General features: G+C 40.4%; 1 protein-coding gene across 1 annotated transcript in view; it reads right to left on the reverse strand.

The window, feature by feature from the left end:
- Nucleotides 1-21760, reverse strand: part of farsb (phenylalanyl-tRNA synthetase subunit beta) — a 64642-nt gene that overhangs the window by 13131 nt on the left and 29751 nt on the right. Inside the window, exons 15-16 of the mRNA XM_048542808.2 lie at nucleotides 15691-15808; nucleotides 11285-11437 (exon numbers count right to left, since the gene is read on the reverse strand). Of these exons, the coding sequence (XP_048398765.1) occupies nucleotides 11285-11437; nucleotides 15691-15808 (271 nt within the window). The remainder of the gene's footprint in view (nucleotides 1-11284; nucleotides 11438-15690; nucleotides 15809-21760) is intronic.

A 21760-nucleotide genomic window follows, 5' to 3' on the forward strand; every position in this document is an offset into this window, starting at 1 on the left:
ATCTGCAAGTCTCATCCTCTATGATTAATCCTATTTTTATAAAAATCAACAATTACATTTAAAATTGACAAAAAGTCATTAAGTAGTAGCATTGGGATACAGTAGCTAGTATCTTTGTGAAAGTAAACATTTTTTAAAGAGTACATCGGGGCCCTTGTGCATAAAAACGGTCTATTTTAGGAGAGCACTCATGGGCCTGTCTATGAGTATGATTAAAAGAAAAGCAGAATGAGTGATTAATTCAATCTGGATGTATGACCTGTTTTGTGGAATGGGGCCACAACATTTTTAGAATCATGCAAAAGATCATGAAAACTCAATTTACACTTAAAACTTCTCAAGCTCTTGTCTCATTTTATGATTTTTGAATGATTGGGCCCCAGTGGAAACTCTGGGTCCAGAGTCTGATTTTAACCTAAAAATTTCGAAAACATTGTTGCCGCATGCATATTGCTGGAGCTCACTTTCAAGACTTAGATAATGTCACTGAACTGTTTGAGAAACTTAAAAACAATTCAATTTCCAATGTCCTGCCATCATGTAACAGCCTCTGAATTGTAGTGCTGTTTGAATAACTGAAAACTAGATTACCAATGCTTTAGAGAAACATCAAGTACTCCAACACACATCTCCAAAACATGCAAGAACATGTTAAAAACCAACAATACATCTTCATGTCCAGAATTTTCTAATGAAAGTTTCTCTGCTTTGATGTCACATGGTCAGCAGCTACCTGAAACCCTGTCAGCCAGAACTGTGTTTTAATGCTTGCATAACTCCAGTACAAAATATAATCCAATGACAGTAAGCATATTTGGTAAGATGTCTCCACAAAACATTTAAAATACTGCTTTTCTATTTCCACAATTAAGGGGATGATTGAACAACATCACCAGTGGTGTTTTTCTGAAACACAGGCCATGGGAGGACAGGAAGAACGTCCTTTAGATGTGGGGTATCCAAATACAGGCCACAGTCATATCACTGCAGTCACAAGATACTGGTTCGTGCTATAAACAGTAACATTGTTTGATAAACAATTGCCTCACAAGTGGGTAATTTATGGGCATCTCATCAAAGCTTAGAAATTACCTTGGAAATATTAATCTGTTAAATTAATTGAGTAATGTTTTGAGAATGTGAAGCTAGTCTCAATATGAAACTATGTGGGATTAGGGGTAATATATTGACATAAGTTGAAAAGTGGTGAGCAGACAGTAGGAATGAATGGATCTTTTTCATGGTGGAAGGCAATGACTGGTGGGGGTGCACACGGATCAGTGCTTGGGCCTCAGCTATTCACAAAAGTATCAACAATTTGGAATTAAATGTAATATTTCCCTGTGTGCTGATATTACAAAATCAGGAAAAACTGATTGGTAAAGAGACTTCAAGGTAATTTACACCAGTTGACTGAGTGGGCAACTACATGGCAGACGCAGCAGAATGTAGCTAAGTGTGAAGTAATTCACTCTACCAGGAAAAGAAAGGCAGAGTATTTTGTTTTAACTACAGTAGTTTGTGAAATGTTGATGTAAAAAGGGACCGAGGGACCCTTGTGCAGCAGCCACTGAAAACAAGCATGCAGGTGCAGAAAGCAGTTTGGAAGGCAAACGGCAAGTTGACTTTCATTGCAAAGGGGTTTAAATACAGAAGCAAAGACCTTTAGAGGGCCTTGGTGAGACCACACCTGGAATATTGAGCGCAGTTTTGGTCTTCTTGCTAAAAAACAATATACTTATCGGACAAGGAGAGCAACAAAGCCTTACTTAGCTGACTCCTGCAACAGTAGGCTTGTCATACTCGGTAAGGTTGGGTTGAATAGGCTTGTATCATTAGAGTTTAAAACAACAAGAGAGGATCTCAGTGGAACATATAAAATTCCAGCAATTAGGTACAAAGACAGTGAGTGATGCATCCTGGTCAAATACATGACCTGAGAGCTCTTTCAGTAGCATTTCAACAAAAGGTGCTGGTGTGCTCCAATGTGGGCGGTGAAGTGCAGAACTGTATTGTAAGTGAAGGGTAGACATACCAGAAGGTAAATTTTAAAAAAATAAGGTGAGATTAACAGATAATGGCCTGCTAATCAATTAAAAACAGATGCAAACAAGCCTCCTGCTGCTCACCAGTGAGGTTCCTGTCTCACTGTACAATACTTATTTACAGTTTCCAACTTTTAGTTCTGAACATTCAGAATCTCCTTACACAACCTCACCCTATTTTTCAACATTTTCACCAATGCCCATGTTGTTCAATGGCTGGGAAGATTTCGCCACATGTTACTTCTTGGGGCCACTGAGTTCAGACAAATCTACACCATCTGTTTTGGGTTCAGGAGAGCTTACCACAGTAACACGCTTCTGATTGGTTGGATTGCAGTTTAATACAGACCTTGAAGGGTGCAAAAGAGAAAAATGCAAGGATACCTCCAGAAGTTAGATCCATTAATCTTTCTTTCTCCACTTTCTCCGTAAAGTTCGCTGTCACGGATTTTCTCTCAAAACAGCAGAAAAACTACATTCAGAGATGCTCAAAGAAATAATTATAAAACCCAAAAACCAAATAAAGGTACCCATGGACTACAGACTGATCATCAGTGCGATAACATTGAGGTATAATCAAATAATCAAAAGGACTGTGAAACCAACCCTGATTACAAAATGTGGAGCTGGATGAACCCAGCAGGCCAAGCAGCATCTTAGGAGCACAAAAGCTGATGTTTCGGGCCTAGACCCTTCATCAGAGAAGGGGCATGAGGAGAGGGAACTGGAATAAATAGGGAGAGAGGGGGAGGCGGACTGAAGATGGATAGAGGAGAAGATCGGTGGAGAGGAGAGTATGGGTGGAGAGGTAGGGAGGGGGTAGGTCAGTCAGGGGAGGACGAACAGGTCAAGGGAGCAGGATGAGGTTAGAAGGTAGGAAATGGAGGTGCGGCTTGAGGTGGGAGGAAGAGATGGGTGAGAGGAAGTACAGGTTAGGCAGGCGGGGACGAGCTGGGCTGGTTTTGGGATGCAGTGGGGCGAGGGGAGATTTCAAACCTGATGAAATCCACATTGATACCATTGGGCTGCAGGGTTCCCAAGCAAAATATAAGTTGCTGTTCCTGCAACCTATGGGTGGCATCATTATGGCACTGCAGGAAGCCCAGGATGGACATGTCGTCTGAGGAATGGGAGGGGGTGTTGAAATGGTTCGTGACCGGGAGGTGCAGTTGTTCAAGCGGAGGCTTGGGGACGGCTTTGCAGAACACCTGCGCTCGGTCCGCACAAACAACTGCACCTCCCAGTCACGAACCATTTCAATTCCCCTTCCCATTCCTCAGACGACATGCCCATCCTGGGCCTCCTGTAGTGCCATAATGATGCCACCCGTAGGTCGCAGGAATAGCAACTTATATTCCGCTTGGGAACCCTGCAGCCCAATTGTATCAATGTGGATTTCATCAGCTTCGAAATGTCCCCTCGCCCCACTGCATCCCAAAACCAGCCCAGCTCGTCCCTGACTGCCTAATCTGTTCTTCCGCTCACCTAACCCCTCCTGCCAACTCAAGCCGCACCTCCATTTCCTACCTACCAACCTCCTTGACCTGTCCGTACTCCCCGGACTGACCTATCCCCTCCCTACCTCCACACTCATACTCTCCTCTCCACCCATCTTCTCCTCTATCCATCTTCAGTCCGCCTCCCCCTCTCTCCCTATTTATTTCAGAATCCTCTCCCCATGCCCCTTCTCTATGAAGGGTCTAGGCCTGAAATGTCAGCTTTTGTGCTCCTAAGATGATGCTTGGCCTGCTCTGTTCATCCAGTTCCACACGTTGTTATCTCGGATTCTCCAGCATCTTCAGTTCCCATTGTCTGTGAAACCAACCCAAACATTTTTGTAATAACAAGGTGTCGAGCTGGATGAACACAGCAGGCCAACCAGCATCAGAGGAGCAGGAAGACTGATGTTTCGGGCCAAAACCCTTCTTCAGCATCTGCAGTTCCTACTATCTCTTAAACAACTATTTTTGTAATTTGGACCGATGGTACAGAACTGTGCTCTGATTATTTCTTTTCCCTCCATTCATGTTATTTGCACTTTGTGTGTGTGTGTGTGTGTGTGTGTGTGTGTGTGTGTGTGTGTGTGTGTGTGTTTTAAAAGAGGTAGTTTAAGAAGTCTAAATGAGAAATCCTGCTCTTTTACTGTTCTTGTTAAAGTTACAAAGTGTTACAATAAAGACAGTTTATTCATCGTTACTAGATAAAATGGGTGTGTTTGGCTTTTGTCCCAGTAGCAGTCACAGAAGCAAGTTGGGATTTTTGGTAGTTTCATTACCTTTTAGTGTTTCAGGGGATTCTACGGATAGTAGAGCTTGACTTCCAATGTACTACCCCAGTAAGTCACGATAACCTGATTCCCATCAATTCCAGTTTACCTCGGGGTCCCTGATGGCACCATTGATGAAACGGTGCTTTGATGTCAAGGACATTCTCCCTGCATTTTGGAGTTCAGCTTTTTACTTTCAAGTTTGGGCCAAGGTTGGAATGAGATCAGTAGGAGAACGGCTCTGGCGGAACCCAGTCTGAGTGTCAGTCAACAGGTTATTCTTTTGCAAGTGCTATTAGCAAGCATTGTCAAGAATCACTTTCATCGCTTTGCAGGCGACTGGGATTAGGCTAATCGGTCTGTTATTAGATGGGTTGGATTTGTCCTACTTTTACCGTGCAGGGCATACCTGGGCAACTGTCCATACTGGCTAGGAGCATGGCTAGTTCTGGAGCACTAGTCTTCAGTATTGGCGCCAGAATGTTCTTGGGGTCCACAGCTTTTGCAATATTCACTACCTTCATCCATTTTTTGATGTCACATGAAGTAAAATGAATTGGTTGAAAACTGGCATCCAGGATACTGAGTACTCACAAGAAGGCAGAAATGGATCATTCACTCAGAACCTCTGGCTGAAGATATATACTAATATTTCAGCACTAACACGCTGAGATCTTCCATCATTGAGGTTGCGAATATTTGTGGAGTTGTACGGCAAGCGAGTAGTCGTGTATTGCTGCTTTACCAGATGTATTCCTCATTTTCAGGTATGCATGATGCTGCTCCCTGCATGCTCTCCTGCACTTTCATTGAAACATTGTTGATATCTTGCCTTGATGGTAACAGTAAAGTGGGGCTTGTGCCAGGCTAAGGGTTGTAATTATAGTTGAATATAATTCTGTTGCTGATGACAGCCCATGGCACCACATGGATAGCCAGTTTTGAATTGTTAGATCTGTTGGTGTCTCTCCCATTTAGCAGAGTGGAAGCGATATAAATGCATTGGAAACCGTTCGGTGGAGGTTTACTAATTTGATACCCAGAATTATGGTGATGAAAAGTTGGACTGACTGGGTTTGTTTTCATTGCTCTTTAGAAGATTGACGTATGACAAGTTTGTGGGAATGAATGATCTACTTCTCTTCTCAATTTGTATTTTTATAACACACTTGGCCCCAATAAATATAACTCTCCAAAAGCTCTGCATCCGTAAGCAATCTGCAAAATTTGATGGAAAGATTTCCCATACAATTGCATTGTTTTTCCAAAATAAGACAGTAAGTTAATTACCTGCAATCATTTAATACAACACTAACAACCTAAATTATAAGTATTAATTCAATATTCTAATTGAAAATCTCAGTGAGGTTGGACAGTGAATGCTAATTATATTATAATACTGTTACACCTCTGTACTGTATATATAATGGACTAACCTCCTCTCTGGTCCCTGGAGATGGTAACCAGACCAGACGTCTGACTCATGCACTGTCTGCTTTGCTACGCCTGTTTGCTAATTCGGCCGTTCCATATCCAAGCTTTAACAGGATCACTAAATCTCTTGATGATACATATTACTCTAAATGGCCACCTACAGCATCTCTGTTCCATTTTATGTAGCCTGAGTGAGGATCATTTTTCACACACAATCTCCAGAAAGGCTAATGGTACTCAACAATTTCATCCCTATTTCCAGTCATCTATATCTCTGCACAGGTGTTTCACAGATGGCTACAGAAGGTCAGAACCTGGTGTCATTTTGAGAAAATGTATTTTTACACGTTCAGAAAGTGAGAGGTTGCAGTGTCCTGCATTTGACACAACAAGTCATGGTATACAGAAGTTTAATTAAAAGATGCAGCACATTCAGGAAGCCTTTCAATTAAATGAAGCATTTACTGTATCCCGACATGTTATTCCCACAATTTTTGCATGGTAAATGAAACAACTGTGGTGGAAAATCCATTACAGGAAAATTATGTTTCTTCATGCATTGGAAGTAGACACCTTATACTTGAACAGGTATGTTTTTATTATAGCACCCATTTGTAAAAACTACTCATTGTTGATAGAAATGTACAGTACAAAAGGAGGCTGTTCAGCCTTTCAAACCTGTAGCAGGTGTTGACAAAGCCATAGTACTTGGTCACACATCTTTGCCCTTGCCCATAAACATCAATAAGTAACCAGCAAACTCAAGTTTAGATATTATTTATGACATTGACTTCCACCATCTTTCAGGGTTTTCCAGCTCCCAACAGTAGAAAACGTCTCTCATTTAACCTCTAGCGTATGAGAAGCCATTCACAAAAGCAAATAATCTTATCTGTTTACTCCATAAAGGCACCGCAACTTTGTGAAAACCCATCCAAAGTTATCTTTAACCATGTATGTCCAAAGACAGCTGAAGTAACTATTCCAACAACTCCTCATAAGTGAAGTCCTTTATCCTTGGTAATACTCTCGTAAACCTCATCTGTTCCCTTTCCAAGGCTTTTGCATCTTTTCCAGTTTGCTAGAGTACAATCTTAATCCTGCTACAGTAACAATTTACTCCCTTCACTTTTTTCGGCTTCTGCTTAAACATCACTTCCGTTCTGCATGCAATGTCACTATGTGTTCTAGTTTGGAGAGATGAGGTCGTGTGAATTATTTATTCCCTGGTTTTTGAGAAAACAGGTAAAAGGTTTTCCGCAGTTGTATAATTTCTCAGTAAATTAAAATTTTGTTGCCAGTGGGACATACGAGTGAGAAATAAATTCTCTGAAATTCCTCCTAAGGTGATTCCCCTAAAATTTCATCAAATGTAGGCATTACAAGATGCACAAATAAAAAGAGAATGTATACATAGTTGGTTATAGAATAGAATGAATATTCTGAAATCATTACTTTGGCAAATGTACAGTAGAATTGAACTGACATACAAACGAAGGCCCTAAGTTTCAACTTTGGGCTGTGCACTGAATTAACTAATTGTGAAAAAATCCTTTGAGGTCAGGGAATGGGCAAATCTCTACGTAAGTGCATGATCATTCTTCAATTCCGCCCACACAAAGTAGTCAGTGTAAGTACCAGCTCAGTTGCTGTGTTTTTGGAAAACAACAACACTTATTTGGGACTCATCTGGGAGTTTTTGTGTGATGTAGTCGCTTACACACACTGGATAATGAATAAAAACTCACTACTTAGTGGAAGTAAGTGTGTTAGCCTCAAATTTTCATTACAGAGCATGCACTGCCAGATTTCAATTTTGCCTTACTTTCTCAAAATGGTCTAAACCATCCAAATGCTCTGGATGCTGCTTGAAACCATATGCAATTGCAACTTTTCTTTGTCATGAAACGCAACTTTCAAGATTGAAGTAGCAAACTTTTTAGAGCAAACTGTCATAAAAATAAATGAATTTACGTTTATGTAGCAATTCATGACATTATCACAATATCTCAAACTACTCTTCATATAATGCATAACATACATTGTAACACAGACCGCACATGCAGTCTGCTTACAGTTCTTACTCCTTTCAGTTCCCTTCACTCCAGAATTTCGACATATTCATATCAAGCTACTTGATTATAACACTTATTAAAGCCTAGTTTAGTTAGTTGCATGATGACTTTGCTGATGTTTGAGCATTCATTACTGATTATGTAATTAATTTCCTTAATTACAATAACAGTTTTATTTTGGCTTATGTTTTAACAGAGCCGCAATATATACTTCCAGAAGGTGGTACTAAAAATTAATTATTGAAATAGTTTAAGAACTAAAAATACTGCTACAACCAATGACTCTACTATTTCCCAATCAAATTTGCGAACACCAAATTATTTTAAAAACATTAGACAGGGCACTTCGTGAGAAATTTTAGGACATAAAGATTATAGTTTGCTGGTGGTGGAAAGAATGTCTCCTGAGATTTCAGTCTGTTTCGTATCCACATCTTTTAGTCTCCTAACACATTAAAAGCAAAGCTAATCTGTCATTGAAAGAATTGATTTGCATTCATAAATGAAACATATTGGCATACGATAGGAAATTTTTGCATATGGTTAAGAATGGAAAAATGTCACTTCACAGATTATAATGATATCTGAGTCAAGTTGCCCTGATTGTCATATTCTGTCCATGTGTTAAATTGCCATTGTAATATTTATTCAAAACAATGCGCAGTTGTGTACAACTGATAAAAAAAACTATTGAATAAAGTACATCAGAATTTATATTGCCACTCAACTACAGTGAACATTGTTCATAAAACGTCATTAACATTTAAACCAGTCCATACCTAATCTGTTAAAAGGAATTTAGCAGCAGTATTAAAAAATAATCTGAACACATTTTCAGTTCACATGGACATAGGTTTAGCAAGTATCAGCACTACTTGAGTCAGATGCAACATGCCCCTGCCAGGTATGTTTATTGGTGGGTGGGCACCTAAAATAGTGGGTACCCAGCCTAACACCTTCCCATTTTCCTCACTGAGATCACCACTATTATGCAGAGGGTGGGCAGGGGCCAATATCAGTAATCCACTCACCATATGTAAATAAATTATTAAGGGTCAATTGGCCCTGGTGTCCACACTGTAAAACAGTTGACAATGGGTGGCTGAGCGGGGCAAGATTGGAAAGACTGCTTCTCCTTCAATGGAATTTCTTTAAAATGACAGGAAGGACAGCAAGTGCCCTCTATACATCAAAGATACCTCTCTGAAGATAGCTCTTTCCTTGCCACCTGTTCTGCAAAGCCCACATCCCAAGCCCTCTCCCAATTGTTTTTAAACCTTCCCGACTCAATACCTGGACTCAGTTGGACAGCAGCTCCTAAGAGTGGGACTTCCAGCCCCGTGAAGAACAAGAGTGCCATTCTGCATTTGTTCACACCACCAGCAGTGAGTTATTGCTGTGAGGTGGACTTTCTTTTCCATTGTTTGTTACTGACAAACACTTTGGTAGGGAGGGTAGGGAGTCCATCCCTGGTAATACTCAGTCCACTGTCTCAGCATCGGAACATTGTGAATCAACTTCTAATCCAGGGTTTAAGCACATAACCCAGGCTAACACATCAGTATAGAACTCAGGAATACAGTATTATCAGAGGCATTTTCTCAAAATAATTACTTGGCTCAGATCCTGTAGCAAAAATGCTTTAGTTTATCACTATCATTGACGTGCAATTAACATGACAGCGATTTGTGGATACATCTACTGCACATGGACTGCAGCTGTTCAAAAAGGCAGATCCCCACCACCTTCTCAAGGGCAACCAGGGAGAAATGGTGACCCAGCTAGTGATGCACAGGTCCCATAAAGTGAATTTCAAAAAAACTTCCAACAATTCTATTTGCAGTTAAACAGAGATCTGGACATTTCTGCCTGAGTTGGGCTGACCTCCAACAACTTTGCTAGTCAACATTTCATCTAAAGATTCATCAGTGAAACCCAGAGGACATGAGGTTACTGTACTTTGCCACTTAAACCTGCAATAAGATCTACAGCTGCCCAATATAGCGTAAGTGGATTTTAAATGTGCATTAAGTGATAATTATACTCAAGAAACCTCTCTGGCACAGAAAATTAACTTTTGTAAGTGGGATGTCTAATTTATTTAGCTTTTGTTTTTAAGAGATTAAAGCAGAGTTTTTTTTTTACTTCCCATCTTCTTTAAAATCTCTTTCCATCCAAATTCCAAGAATTATGTTACAAGAAGCTGTTGTACAAACTGGGATTGAATGCCCTGAAATTTATAAGGGCAAGGAGTGAATTGTTGGAATTTTCAAGATATTAAGGGAAACTGATACAGTAAATACAGGCTCTTTCATCTGTTTAAGACTAGAAGACGTAGCCTCAAGTTAAGGTCAGATCTTTCAGCAGTGAAGTTAGGAACTAGTTCTGTATGCAAAAAAAAAGTCAAGGCTCAGAAAACCCTTCTGACGCTAACGCTTGGTCAATTGATAATTTTAAAAGTGAAATTGTAGTTATTCAAACATATTAGTGAGATACAAAACAAAAGAATTGACAGAATCTGAAGAATCGTCACTGGATCGGAAAGTTAACTCTGATTTCTCCCCACAGATGTTATCAGATCTGCTGAGATGTTCCAGCAAATTCAGATTGCTGAGACAGGCTGATCCATTGAATGGAGTCACAGATCACCATGATTTCAATGAATGATGGATAAACTCATCAGGCTAAACAGGTTATGCTCATTCTATTTCTCTTTCTCTATTTTTCATTTTCTGCGCATGATTTGATATTGAATTAAATGTTTTAACTTCAGCTTCCTAATATAGACTCTGCACTGCAATTAAGAGTTCTCCAACCTAATTATTATTTTTTTCATTTGTGAAATGTGAATGTCACTGGCTAGGCCAGCATTTATTGCCCATCCCTAATTGTCCAAAGGCCAGTTACAAGTCAACAGGGTCTACAGTCATGCGTAGGCCAAACCAGAAAAAGACAACAGATTTTATTTGTTAACCAGATGGATTTTCACAACAATTGATGGTTACTAAGCCAGTTTTTAATTTTGTAGTTTTTTTTATTGAATTCAAATTTCACTACCTTCCATGGTGGGAGCAAAACACGTGTCCACAGAATATTAGCCTGAGCTGCTGGATTACCAATTTAATGGCATTATTCCCACTTGAGGAGAGACATTTTCAAAGGTCTCTTACAGGAGATAGAGTATTCGATTTTTAATTAAGAATTCCAGGGCATTAGTCCATAAAAATGTCTGTAGGTAACTTTTAAGTGTAATGAGCAGCTGATACCATTTGGTCTCTGCTGACTGCAAGATCTAGGTCAATAGATTCGCTGAGTCTCAATACTTTTTTCATCCTAGGTCTTCGGTGGGTAAAGACACATTCTGGGTTCTTGGAGGCATTAGAACGAAGGAAAGGAACTGGTGATATTGAATTCAGGCACACTATCTTGAGTAAAATCTGAAAAGAAAAAACAACACCACTCACCTTCTATAGCCTGAATGTAGTATCCATTCTCTTTATCTGGTTTCAGTTCAATCAGTTGCATTATACGGTCCAACATGCCATGGATCACCTCAAAGCCAGGATTCTTGTTGTAGTACACAGCACAGAGGTGTCTGGAGTTCCTTGCACCAACATCTACATTCCAATAAAATTTGAAACATTGGTACAAATTAAAAACCTATATTGTTTTTGCCTAAAGCAGTCCACACACAAGGCAGCTATCAACAACACTACAGTAAGGTAATACTGAAGACAAATGCACTTTCAAACAAGCTCCTGAAGTTCAGAATATGGTCATTAGCAAGGTTAAACAACTTGGATGATAATCACTTTAAAAAAAAGCTAAAGGTGAAGTAGAAAAGGATATTTGCATTCTGTGACTGTGGAATTTTTACCATGAAGGAAGACTGCTGTCCGCAGATGTTAGTTCTCCAGTCTTTGACAACACATATAATTGACGATTTCCAGGATATAATCAGTAGTATAAATCTGGATAGGGCACTTCTATTAAAGAGATGATAATGCACACATCCCCCTTAACTAAAGTCAACTGTTAATGCTTAACCTTGGAAACACTAAATTGATTATCATATTGTTCATTGATTACATCCTAGTGAGTCTGTTTCTCGGTCATTCCTCCAGAGAGTTTACCTTGATTCTTTTGTGCAAAGTCAGTTTTACACCATCAGTTATTAAATACATCCTCAGGATGTGGCATTCCCAGTTTTTGTGTTGATGATGTTCCCACATGGTGCTAGGTAAGCATTTCCAGGACAGTTAGTATTTGGTCATGGTAGTGACCTGAAAGAGGTATTTGAAAATAACAGCTTTCTTGTGATCTTACTTGCGGTTGACGCCCTGAAGCTGGAAGATGCTGCCAACATAAACAAATCCTGTACTCCAACCACAATGCGCCAGTGACGATTCTGGGCAGATGCAGGCTTACATGTTACCAAATGAGCAAACGCAGCATTCTTTTGGAAAAGGTAGAGCTTTATGAGAAGTGACATATATCCAGTTAAGTGGGGAGTGTTGCATCACATTGCTAACATGGGGCATGTAGAAAACGGAGTGGCTTCGTGAGTTCAGGCAGGCAGCTGTTGCTCAGTACCGAGCCTCTTGTCTTGTTTCTGTAGTCAAGGTGTTGATAATGACTGGACCAGATAGGCTTCTGAAGCTAATGGTGCTCCACACTACCACCACCAAACTGTTCCAAGATAATTGTGATGTAAGTGGGGCCATACATTGGTCTCAAGCGTAGTTGCAGCAGCCTCACCAAGATCATTATTATGAAATCACAACAATGCTGATACTGTTGCATTTTATGGGGTAAGTGGTTCGGAAAAACTGTTGCAGAATATTTGTGGCACCAATGTTAGCGGTCCTTTGTCAACTCAAGATTGAGGCAATCTGCTCTTTGAAAACCCTGTAATTTCCAGATCTTGTGATGCTTTGGTTTCCAACAAGCAGAACTTTCTGCTTTTAAGTCAGTTCTGACTACAGCCACTGAATGGTATTTGTCATGTGCACCATCCTCCCAGCTTCAGTCTTACGAAGGCTGTTTGGTGGCATATCTCTGCTGTCATCATAACCTGTGTTAGGGCTTGAACTCGTACCTTCTGTCTCAGAGGATGGGCCACTTTTAATACGGCACTGCTATTTGATATCAAGGATAATTGATCTTACCTTCCATAACCTTCATTTCATGCCTTAAGCCTAGATAAAGGCTTTGAGTTATTTGAAGATTTCTACCTTTTCTGATTTATTAATTGCACTCCAATCAGCCAAAGCTTCTTAAAATCCTAAATGAAACTGCACCCTTGAAATTGGTTTAGTGGCAACAGATCCTGCCCTTGATCACTATCCTGTGACATTTGCTTGAAAGAGTGCTTGTGTCAATAGGATTAGGCTCAGCCATAAATTCTATACTCTCAGTCCAATGATATACCAAAACACACAAAAATTGGGCAGGGAGAGGATCACAAGAGCTCATGATTGAGCTAACAAAGCCATAAGTCAGATTTATAGATAAATTTCTTTATGTCAAGATGATACATGAAAGACATTATTACATTTGCAGAAGCAAACTATTCCACAAAGCATCAAATTGAAACAAGTATAATTACAGGTTTAGTGCAGAAAATGAGGGCATCACATACTGAATATTCTTTTCTCCCCTCCACCCCACACTTTTACATGTCTCAAAATGTTCTGCAGCAATATATTTTCATAAACAAGTGGTAGAATTTTTTTTCCATTTTTTGCATTGTTAAGCTCTCCATTGATTGAGAACACTTGCCATAACAACTTAGCCATCAAAAACACGAACTGAGGAAAAAAATCTCATGTTGAGTCTAATTTAGCTTCATGAAGAATAAAAGCTAATTCTGCTAATGGCTGGTTACTGCTAATAAAAAGAATGCAACATATCAGATAAAATACTTATGCTATATCCTTGTAGTTTCAAGTAATTAAACCAAAATATTATTATAATGTCATGAAAGAATTTCTCTGCAGCTTATATTGGGCAAATAATGTTTTCTTAGATTTTGAGCTGCATGGCTAACTGAATTTCTACCACACAAGTCCACCGTTCCGTTATTGACCTTTGACAGATGCAGGAAATGAGGGTGAAGTGGCATGCTTTGAATTTGCCTTTTGCGTCAGTACTCCTGATCAGGCCTTCTAACTGTTTCTTTCTGTGGGTGGACATACTCAGACCAACATTTATTGTTTAGTACTAAATTGCAGCATTGAGTATAAACATGTACCCAACAGGCAATCAACACAACACCTAGTCCAGGAGACTCTCAACTTAAAATAAACCTTCTACACAAAGAGATTTTTGCAAAATCTAAGTCCAACTTTTCTCTCCTTCTCTTGCCGAATTTCTCCTCTCTGGAATCGGTGATTCTTTGTTGGTAAATGGTTTTTTTGTGCACGAGACCCCCTCTAATTCAGAGAAACCTTTCTAAATGCATGAGCAAAGATGCTAATTACTATTTCAGAACTGAAAAACTTGCATTTCTCACACTACATTATTTAAGAGGCAACAAATTTACTGTATTGGAGCTACATAAATAAATTGCTGAACTGTCACTCATCAACTGCAGGACGACTGAGCAAAAGCCAAATTCGGCTCTTGGGTCAAAGAAAATAATAGGAACATAATCATTAGTTAAGAGGTCTGCAAAGCACATTTCAGCCTGTATGTCAGGCATAAAGATACCTCAAGGTGGTTGGTTTGAGGGACATTAAAATTCTATGTTTTATTACATGAAAATCAATAATATAATTGGATTCTTCCATGAATCAATCCATTCTATGATTTGTTTTAATTCTTTAAAATTCCCTCTGAAGCGGCAGTGATATTGCATAAAAGTTCTGTGATTTTTAGAAGATAATTTGTAGGATGCACAAGTACTCCTACTCCTGTAAAACCAGGAGGATTTCAGTTTGCTAACATTAAACTGTACTGTGAACTCTCAGACAATCTGCTCATGATTTCAATCCTTGCCCCTATACATGATCACATTTTTGTAAATTCAAAAACAAAGCGCATACCTAATATTTTTGAATGGAATTCCCTAATACTTAAGTAGCTAAACCATGCAGATCAGAATGGTTCCAGACCCAATTGTGAGTCCTTACTGGGTTAAGTGATCACAATGAAGCAGGAGCAGGCAACTGACCCAAATGTTAATGATTTAGAAAGGAGAAACTATCCTTGGATCCTATTCCTGACCCATATAGTGACCCCTGCTGCTCGTGTGGCCATTAGATATATCAGTCGCAAAATATCTACAATTGAACACCCTATTAATGACTCAATATTACATGTAAATGATGCCAAAGGGTCAAAACATTGCTTAAACTAAACATAATTGTTAAAATATTTCTACTGCACTCTCTTATTACATGAGCCAGATTTTCCTGCGTACTTGAAAGACACAGTCCAGGACAGCCTGAAGATTGAACACTGACTTGTGCTGAATCACTGCACCCATGAAGGTGGCACATTTGGCCTCAATTCTCACTGGGTTGCAGAAAAGAAAACATTAGCCAGGATTCGTGCTCTTGATGGTTATTGTAGAGATCCCACAATTGCCAGCAAGCTCAGCGTAGATGACAGTTGAACCTGGAAATTTCCTGGGCTTTATGCTTCCAGTCCGTGCTTTGTTAAAAAACTTATGCTATCCAGCTGAATATAAGTTTATTCAAACATCAAAATTTTACATCATAAACTATTGATGAAAACTATTTAATGTTTACATGTGTGTAAAATATCATTCAAAAATCTATTTGTTTGGCGAGTTATGCTATGCTAATTAAAAATAAGAACGCAATTGACTGTGAAATGAGCATTGTGTTTAATGAAGTATAAATACCTCTGGAAGGATCTTTCAGAACAACATCAGAAATTTCAAATAATTTCAGAGGCAGCGGCATCTTTCTGTTGGCTGCAATTGTCTTCAGCAGACCAGAGAGAAGGGTGGTACGAGCCACCTAAATCAAATAGACAGATGGATGCTATAAACAAACTGTTTACGTTATCAGCTTGGAATACCTGAATTTAACACGCCAAAATAGAGGTTTATCACACAGAATAAAAACTTGCATGATTGTCTGCTTACTGCTGACTGTAAAATATGGTTTCAGCAACTAACAGAACAGACGCTACTATTGTCAAAATAGGTAAGAGTTTGTTTTCCATATGGAAATGAACGTATTTTAGGGAACAAGGGAACAGATAATTCCTCTGGACATTAATAAACCATCGTTATACAACATAAAGGGAAGAAATAGATCCTTCATCAGTAGAGGGAATTAAGGGTCTTGAAGAAACAGCAGGAAGATGGACGTAAGGAAGGTTGGATCAGCCAAGATCATATGGAATGGAGGAGCAGGCTCGACAGACCAAATTGTCAACTCCTGTTCCTATTTCTTATAATCTTATGGTTATGAACTAACTATTCTAGATTTAATAGCACATGTTCAACTACTTGAAAAATATTTAGTCAAATACTACAGTTTCAATCTCCACTTTTTGGAACCAAAGCTTGAACTTTCCAAACATACGTCAAACTCCAAATGGGAACACCATGCAGTTAATACTCCTTTTAAAGTTAAATGTACTTTGCTCAACGCAAAGTTACTTATTATATTGGATAGCTACACAATTCCATTTAAGAAGCAGTGACCAATTGATGGCAATATTTTGCAACCTACATTCACTCACACTTGGTTAAACCATTTACAAACTGGAACACTGTCGCCACCTTGTGGCCTGTTGAATATTTCTCCAGATTCTCAGGTAGCCTCACAGGATAAACCACTGTGGATTTATGGGCCACGAGATGTTTTCAGCAATCTGATCCTAGTTCACGACACTCTGCCAGAGGTGGGGCAGGTGGTATTTGAACAGGCACATTGGAAGGATGCTTAGGTTTTCACATGGTCTTTCTGCTGTTTGCACTTGACCTCACCTGAGCCTGCCAGAGATCATAGAACATAACATGCTCGGTATGGTTTGCACTTTCACACACACTTCTCCAGTGGGTATGTTCTTGGGTAAGATTCCCACAAGTCAGTCATTGTAAGGTTATTTTTCAGGAAGGTTTAAAAGAAATCCTGGAAGCATTTCGTCTGCCTGCCCGGTAGTCACTTACTGTCAGGAAGCCTGGACTTAACGCTTATTTTGGAAGTCTTATGTCAGATACATGAAAGACTCAATGCTGTAGACTGACCTCAACCATAGAGTCATAGAGATATACAACATGGAAACAAACCCTTCGGTCCAACTTGTCCATGCTGACCAAATATCCTAAATAAATCTAGTTCCATTTGCCAGCATTTGGCCCATATCCCACTAAACCCTTCCTATTCATATACCCATCCAAATGCCTTTTAAATGTTGTAATTATACCAACCTCCTGTACTTCTTCTGGAAGCTCATTCCATGCATGCACCACCCTCCGTGTGAAAAGGGTGCCTCTTAGATCGCTTTTAAATCTTTCCCCTCTCACCCTAAACTTCTAGTTTTGGACACCCCACTCTGGGAAAAGATCTTGTCTATTTATGCTATCCGTGCCCTTCATGATTTTATAAACCTCTACAATGTCAAACCACAGCCTCTGATGCTCCAGGGAAAATAGCTCCAGTCTATTCAGCCTCCAGCTATAGCTCAAACCCTCCAACCCTGGCAACGTCCTTGTAAATCTTTTCTGAACCCTTTCAAGTTCACAACATCCTTCTGATAGCAGGGAGATCAGAATTGCACGCAGTATTCTAGCAGCGGCCTGTACAGTTGCAACATGATCTCCCAATTCCTACACTCAATGCACTGACCAATAAAGGCAAGTATACCAAACACCTTCTTCATTATCCTACCTCTCTGCGACTCCATTTTCAATAAACTATAAACCTGCACTCCAAGTCTCTGTGTTCAGCAACACCACCAGGACCTTACTATTAAATGTGTAAGTCCCGCCCTGATTTGCCTTTCCAAAATGCAGCATCTCACATGTATTGAAATTAGACTCCATCTCCATTCCTTAGCCCATTGGCCCATCCGACCAAGATCAGTACCTCAATTCTGAGGATTAAGACAGGTCACTGATGCTGGAGATTCTATCCTGCCAGTGGAGTTGCAGGATTTTGCCAAAGTTTTGCTGGGGTTATTTCTCTCGGGATTTGAGATGCATTGCCGTACATTGTTCATGTCAATAACATCTACAGAAGGGCAGGCAACAATGTAGTTGTAGCTTATGAGCTTGGTGCCAGGTTTTGAGGTCTTTTCAGCCAACACACCATTCCTCGTGTGGCTACAGGCTGTGCTGTGACAATGGACATGACAGTAAGTTTCATTTGTTAGTATCTCTAATGTCTGCCCTCACTGAAAAGGAGGCTCCCAAAGTATAAGTGTGATCCACAGTGTCAATTTCCTCACGGTGGATCTTGACACTCAGTGGGGCACTGTTGCGAAGTGGGGACAGACTGATAGAAGACTTCAGTCTGCTGGGCATTAAGTCCCATTCTCTCTCACACCTCTGTGAAAACATCAAAAGTAGTTTGGAGCATGCCTTCTGAACGTGAGCATGCACAATGTCATCTGCACTTTGCAGCTTGATGACAGAGTTTGGGGTCATCTCAGTTCTGGGTTGGAAGCAATGCGAATCTAACGTTCATCCTCCAACCTCAGTGGGGAACTATGAATACTGAATAATGTATATGTTCTGGCCAAGGAAGGTGGTAAAGAATGTTGGTGTAATGAGAGAGCCTTGCTTGACCCCAGTTTGCATATATATTTGGCCTGTGGTTGATCTGTGGGTGAGGATCAAGACTTTCACATTGTGGTGCACCAGGTGGCAGATGGCGATGAATTTCTACGGGCAGCAAAATTTGAACAGAAGGCTCCATAATCCCTCCCAGATGAGAGAGTTGGGGAACTGTGAGAGGTAGAACAAAGCCATGGAAAAAAAGGTACTGCTGCTTTCTGCACTATTCTTGGACTTGTCTTGCTGTGAAGATCCTAGCCACTGTGCGTTTTGATGGATGGAATCCCCACTGTGACTCCGAGGGAGCTCTCCAACCGTGGGATGGAAGCAAGCTAAATTTTTTGAATGAATTTCTGCGGTAGACAGCAGAGAGACTCCTCTGTAGCTATTACAATTGTTCTTATCTTCTTTCTTGAAAATCGTTATAATTATGGCATCTTGAAGATCATCAACAATGTACTCCTCCTTCCAGATGAGGGTGATGATTTCATGTATTTGTGCCAAGTATGTTCTCTGCTGTACTTCAGAGATTCCATCTGCACTGGCATCCTTGTTGATTCTCCACTATCAGGTGGCCTTTCGACCCTCATGTCAGACTGGAACTGCGCTGAGGTGGTGGTAGATGATATTTCTAGAGATGGAGCCAAGGAGATGGGGATTGAGTCTTGGTTGCAGAAATCTTCAAATTACTCCTTCCAAAGAGCAAATAACAAGATCATCACTTGGCAAAAGGTCACCAAGTTGAAGTTTCAACTCACTGTAAAGCTTAACTATTTTGACTTTCATTGGTCATAAGTCTGAACAACAACAATCTCATGGATTGGACTCAAAGATAGAACCAGTTAGAGGCTTAAAGTCCTCTTTTAAAAACAAGCAAGCTGCTGCTCATAGTAAGCCTTTCAAAGCATAAATTTATAAACATCTGCAGATATATCTTCCAAAAACACTCTTCTTGTACAGCAAGTTTCTCTTTAAAACACTGTTCTTGTACAGCAAGTTTCTCTTTAAGCCACCATCTATATCACCAGGTCAGATGGTAGGTAATCTTCCCACTGATTTCAATTTCTTTGGTGCATCAGTTGGCCACGTCGTACAAAGTAGCTACGGGGAAAACTTAACATGGAAACAAGGGAAGTTTCTCGGCAGATTTAACTTGCTGCATGCACCAAAAGGCCTCCACTGTGGACACCGGGCACCAACATCTCAGGCCCACAACAAGGGCACTGGGCACATGCCCTGCACATTCAAGACACTGGATCTAACGTGTGCCGGCCTTATGAACCTTCCTAGCACGTCTCCTACAGGCATTCTTCATACTTCAATGATGTAACTCAGGCTGTACCAACAATTATCATTGTAATGCTACAGCAAGGACATGGTGTGCTCGGGGACACACATCCAGCTCAGGGACTGGACCAGACTACATCTCTGGGCCGTTTGCTTCTGTCATGGCACTCACTCAATCCAAGCCTACTTGGCAGCTCACAGCATTCCTGCCTTGCCTTGCTTTTTTGAGCCAGAGGTACCAAGCTCATAATATTATATGATACCATTTAGCACAGACACCTAGCTGGAAGCTCGTCCTAGCTGTCAGCAGGCCTCAGTCCATTCAAGGGAGATAGTCTTCACACAGGAGATCCTGTGATGCAGGGCACCCTCTAATAGCAGTTCAGGGAGGTCAGACTCAGGATCCTCCGCTCAGGGGCAGGGAACTGAATGACTGGCAACAGATTATTTATTCCAACACTTCTTGCCTTCCTGTGGGCTGGTTTGTTCCTGGATTGACAGACAGGGAGGTCTGGGGAAGATGAAAAGGGACGGCAGAGTTATTACCATTGATGGATGTTTCCTAAGCAAGTGAATAGGCAGAACAGTGTCCATGCAGGGTTAGTGGTGTCGTAGGTAGGGTAAGTGTGAGTAGGGTAAATGTTGCAGGAATGAGCGAGAGTGGTGGAAAATAAGCCTTGGATGGGAAGTGGGTTCAGCACAGAGACAGTAACTAAATATCAGAGAGAAGATGGTGGTACTTACATTGGTGGAGTGGAAAACAATATTAACATCCTTTTTACAGTGCTGTACATTCCTTCCAAGTGGCTGAAACTGCTCTAAAAACATCTTTGGTAACCTAATACCAGTTGGCATGGTCTGGTGCTGTGGCCTCCACTGGGGAGAACAGGTCACCCAGTCTGTGCACTATCCTGCCCAGCAGGACCTCCAGTGTCTTACCCACAAAGTGAGGCACTGATCTCCCTGTCTGATGTGTCTAAGGCAAATGTCAGCAACTGTGCAGGGTAGCTGCGATGAACAGGGCTAGTCCAGGGTCCGGGTGTGGGTGTGGAGCAGTTTCACAATGGCACCAACACCAGGGATGCCAGTTAATTTGGGACATCACTGGATAGCAAGTCATTCCAAGAATGCTGTGTGGTGAGATGGGCTGGAATCGGTCATGACACTCTCCATGAGGACAGGAATGGCATTTAAAGCAGCAAGTTTCGGAAGATTCTACACTCTGCCTCACAGCAGGAATCACTCCATCAAACTCAATGACACTTTATTAAGATTTAGCACTTTGTATTGCTCTTCACCAAAGAAAACATGATTCAGAAAACCTGTCTAATTATTTTAATCTTGCAAACACCTCGATCACAATCTCATATACTTAAATGAGTACGAATCAAATTTCAGCAACTTGTAATTGTTATATCCTGTAAAGTTCCACAACCATTCTGGTGACTCTGTACTTGAACCTTTCCAAGCTCACTTCTACTGTTCCCCAAAACTGAAAGCAGTTTACTACATTTGGCCTGACAATGTTCTGTACTATACAGCATATTGGATTGTCTGAATTAAGCTACCTTCAATTAAAAGAGGACTGTATATGCAATATAATGTACATGCTAGAAGAACCTTTCTTGTAAACTTAATTCATTTGGTTGCAGAAGATGTTATTTTAAAAACCTTGAACATGTTATCATCTCCCAAATAAGTGCCCAAATTTCTTGGAACTCCATGGAAAAGTCCATTCTTTCAGGTTTCCACCTCTGCCACAAAGTCAATAATATCATTTTATGGAGCTGTGACAAAATAAATAATCCCTCATTGTCCTCAGCAACCTGCTTGCAGCTCGTGACAAATTTATATTCATCATTGTCCATCTGGACAGGACAGCAACCATCTGATT

Source organism: Stegostoma tigrinum, chromosome 14 (genome assembly GCF_030684315.1).
Source record: "Stegostoma tigrinum isolate sSteTig4 chromosome 14, sSteTig4.hap1, whole genome shotgun sequence".
Lineage (NCBI taxonomy): Eukaryota > Metazoa > Chordata > Chondrichthyes > Orectolobiformes > Stegostomatidae > Stegostoma > Stegostoma tigrinum.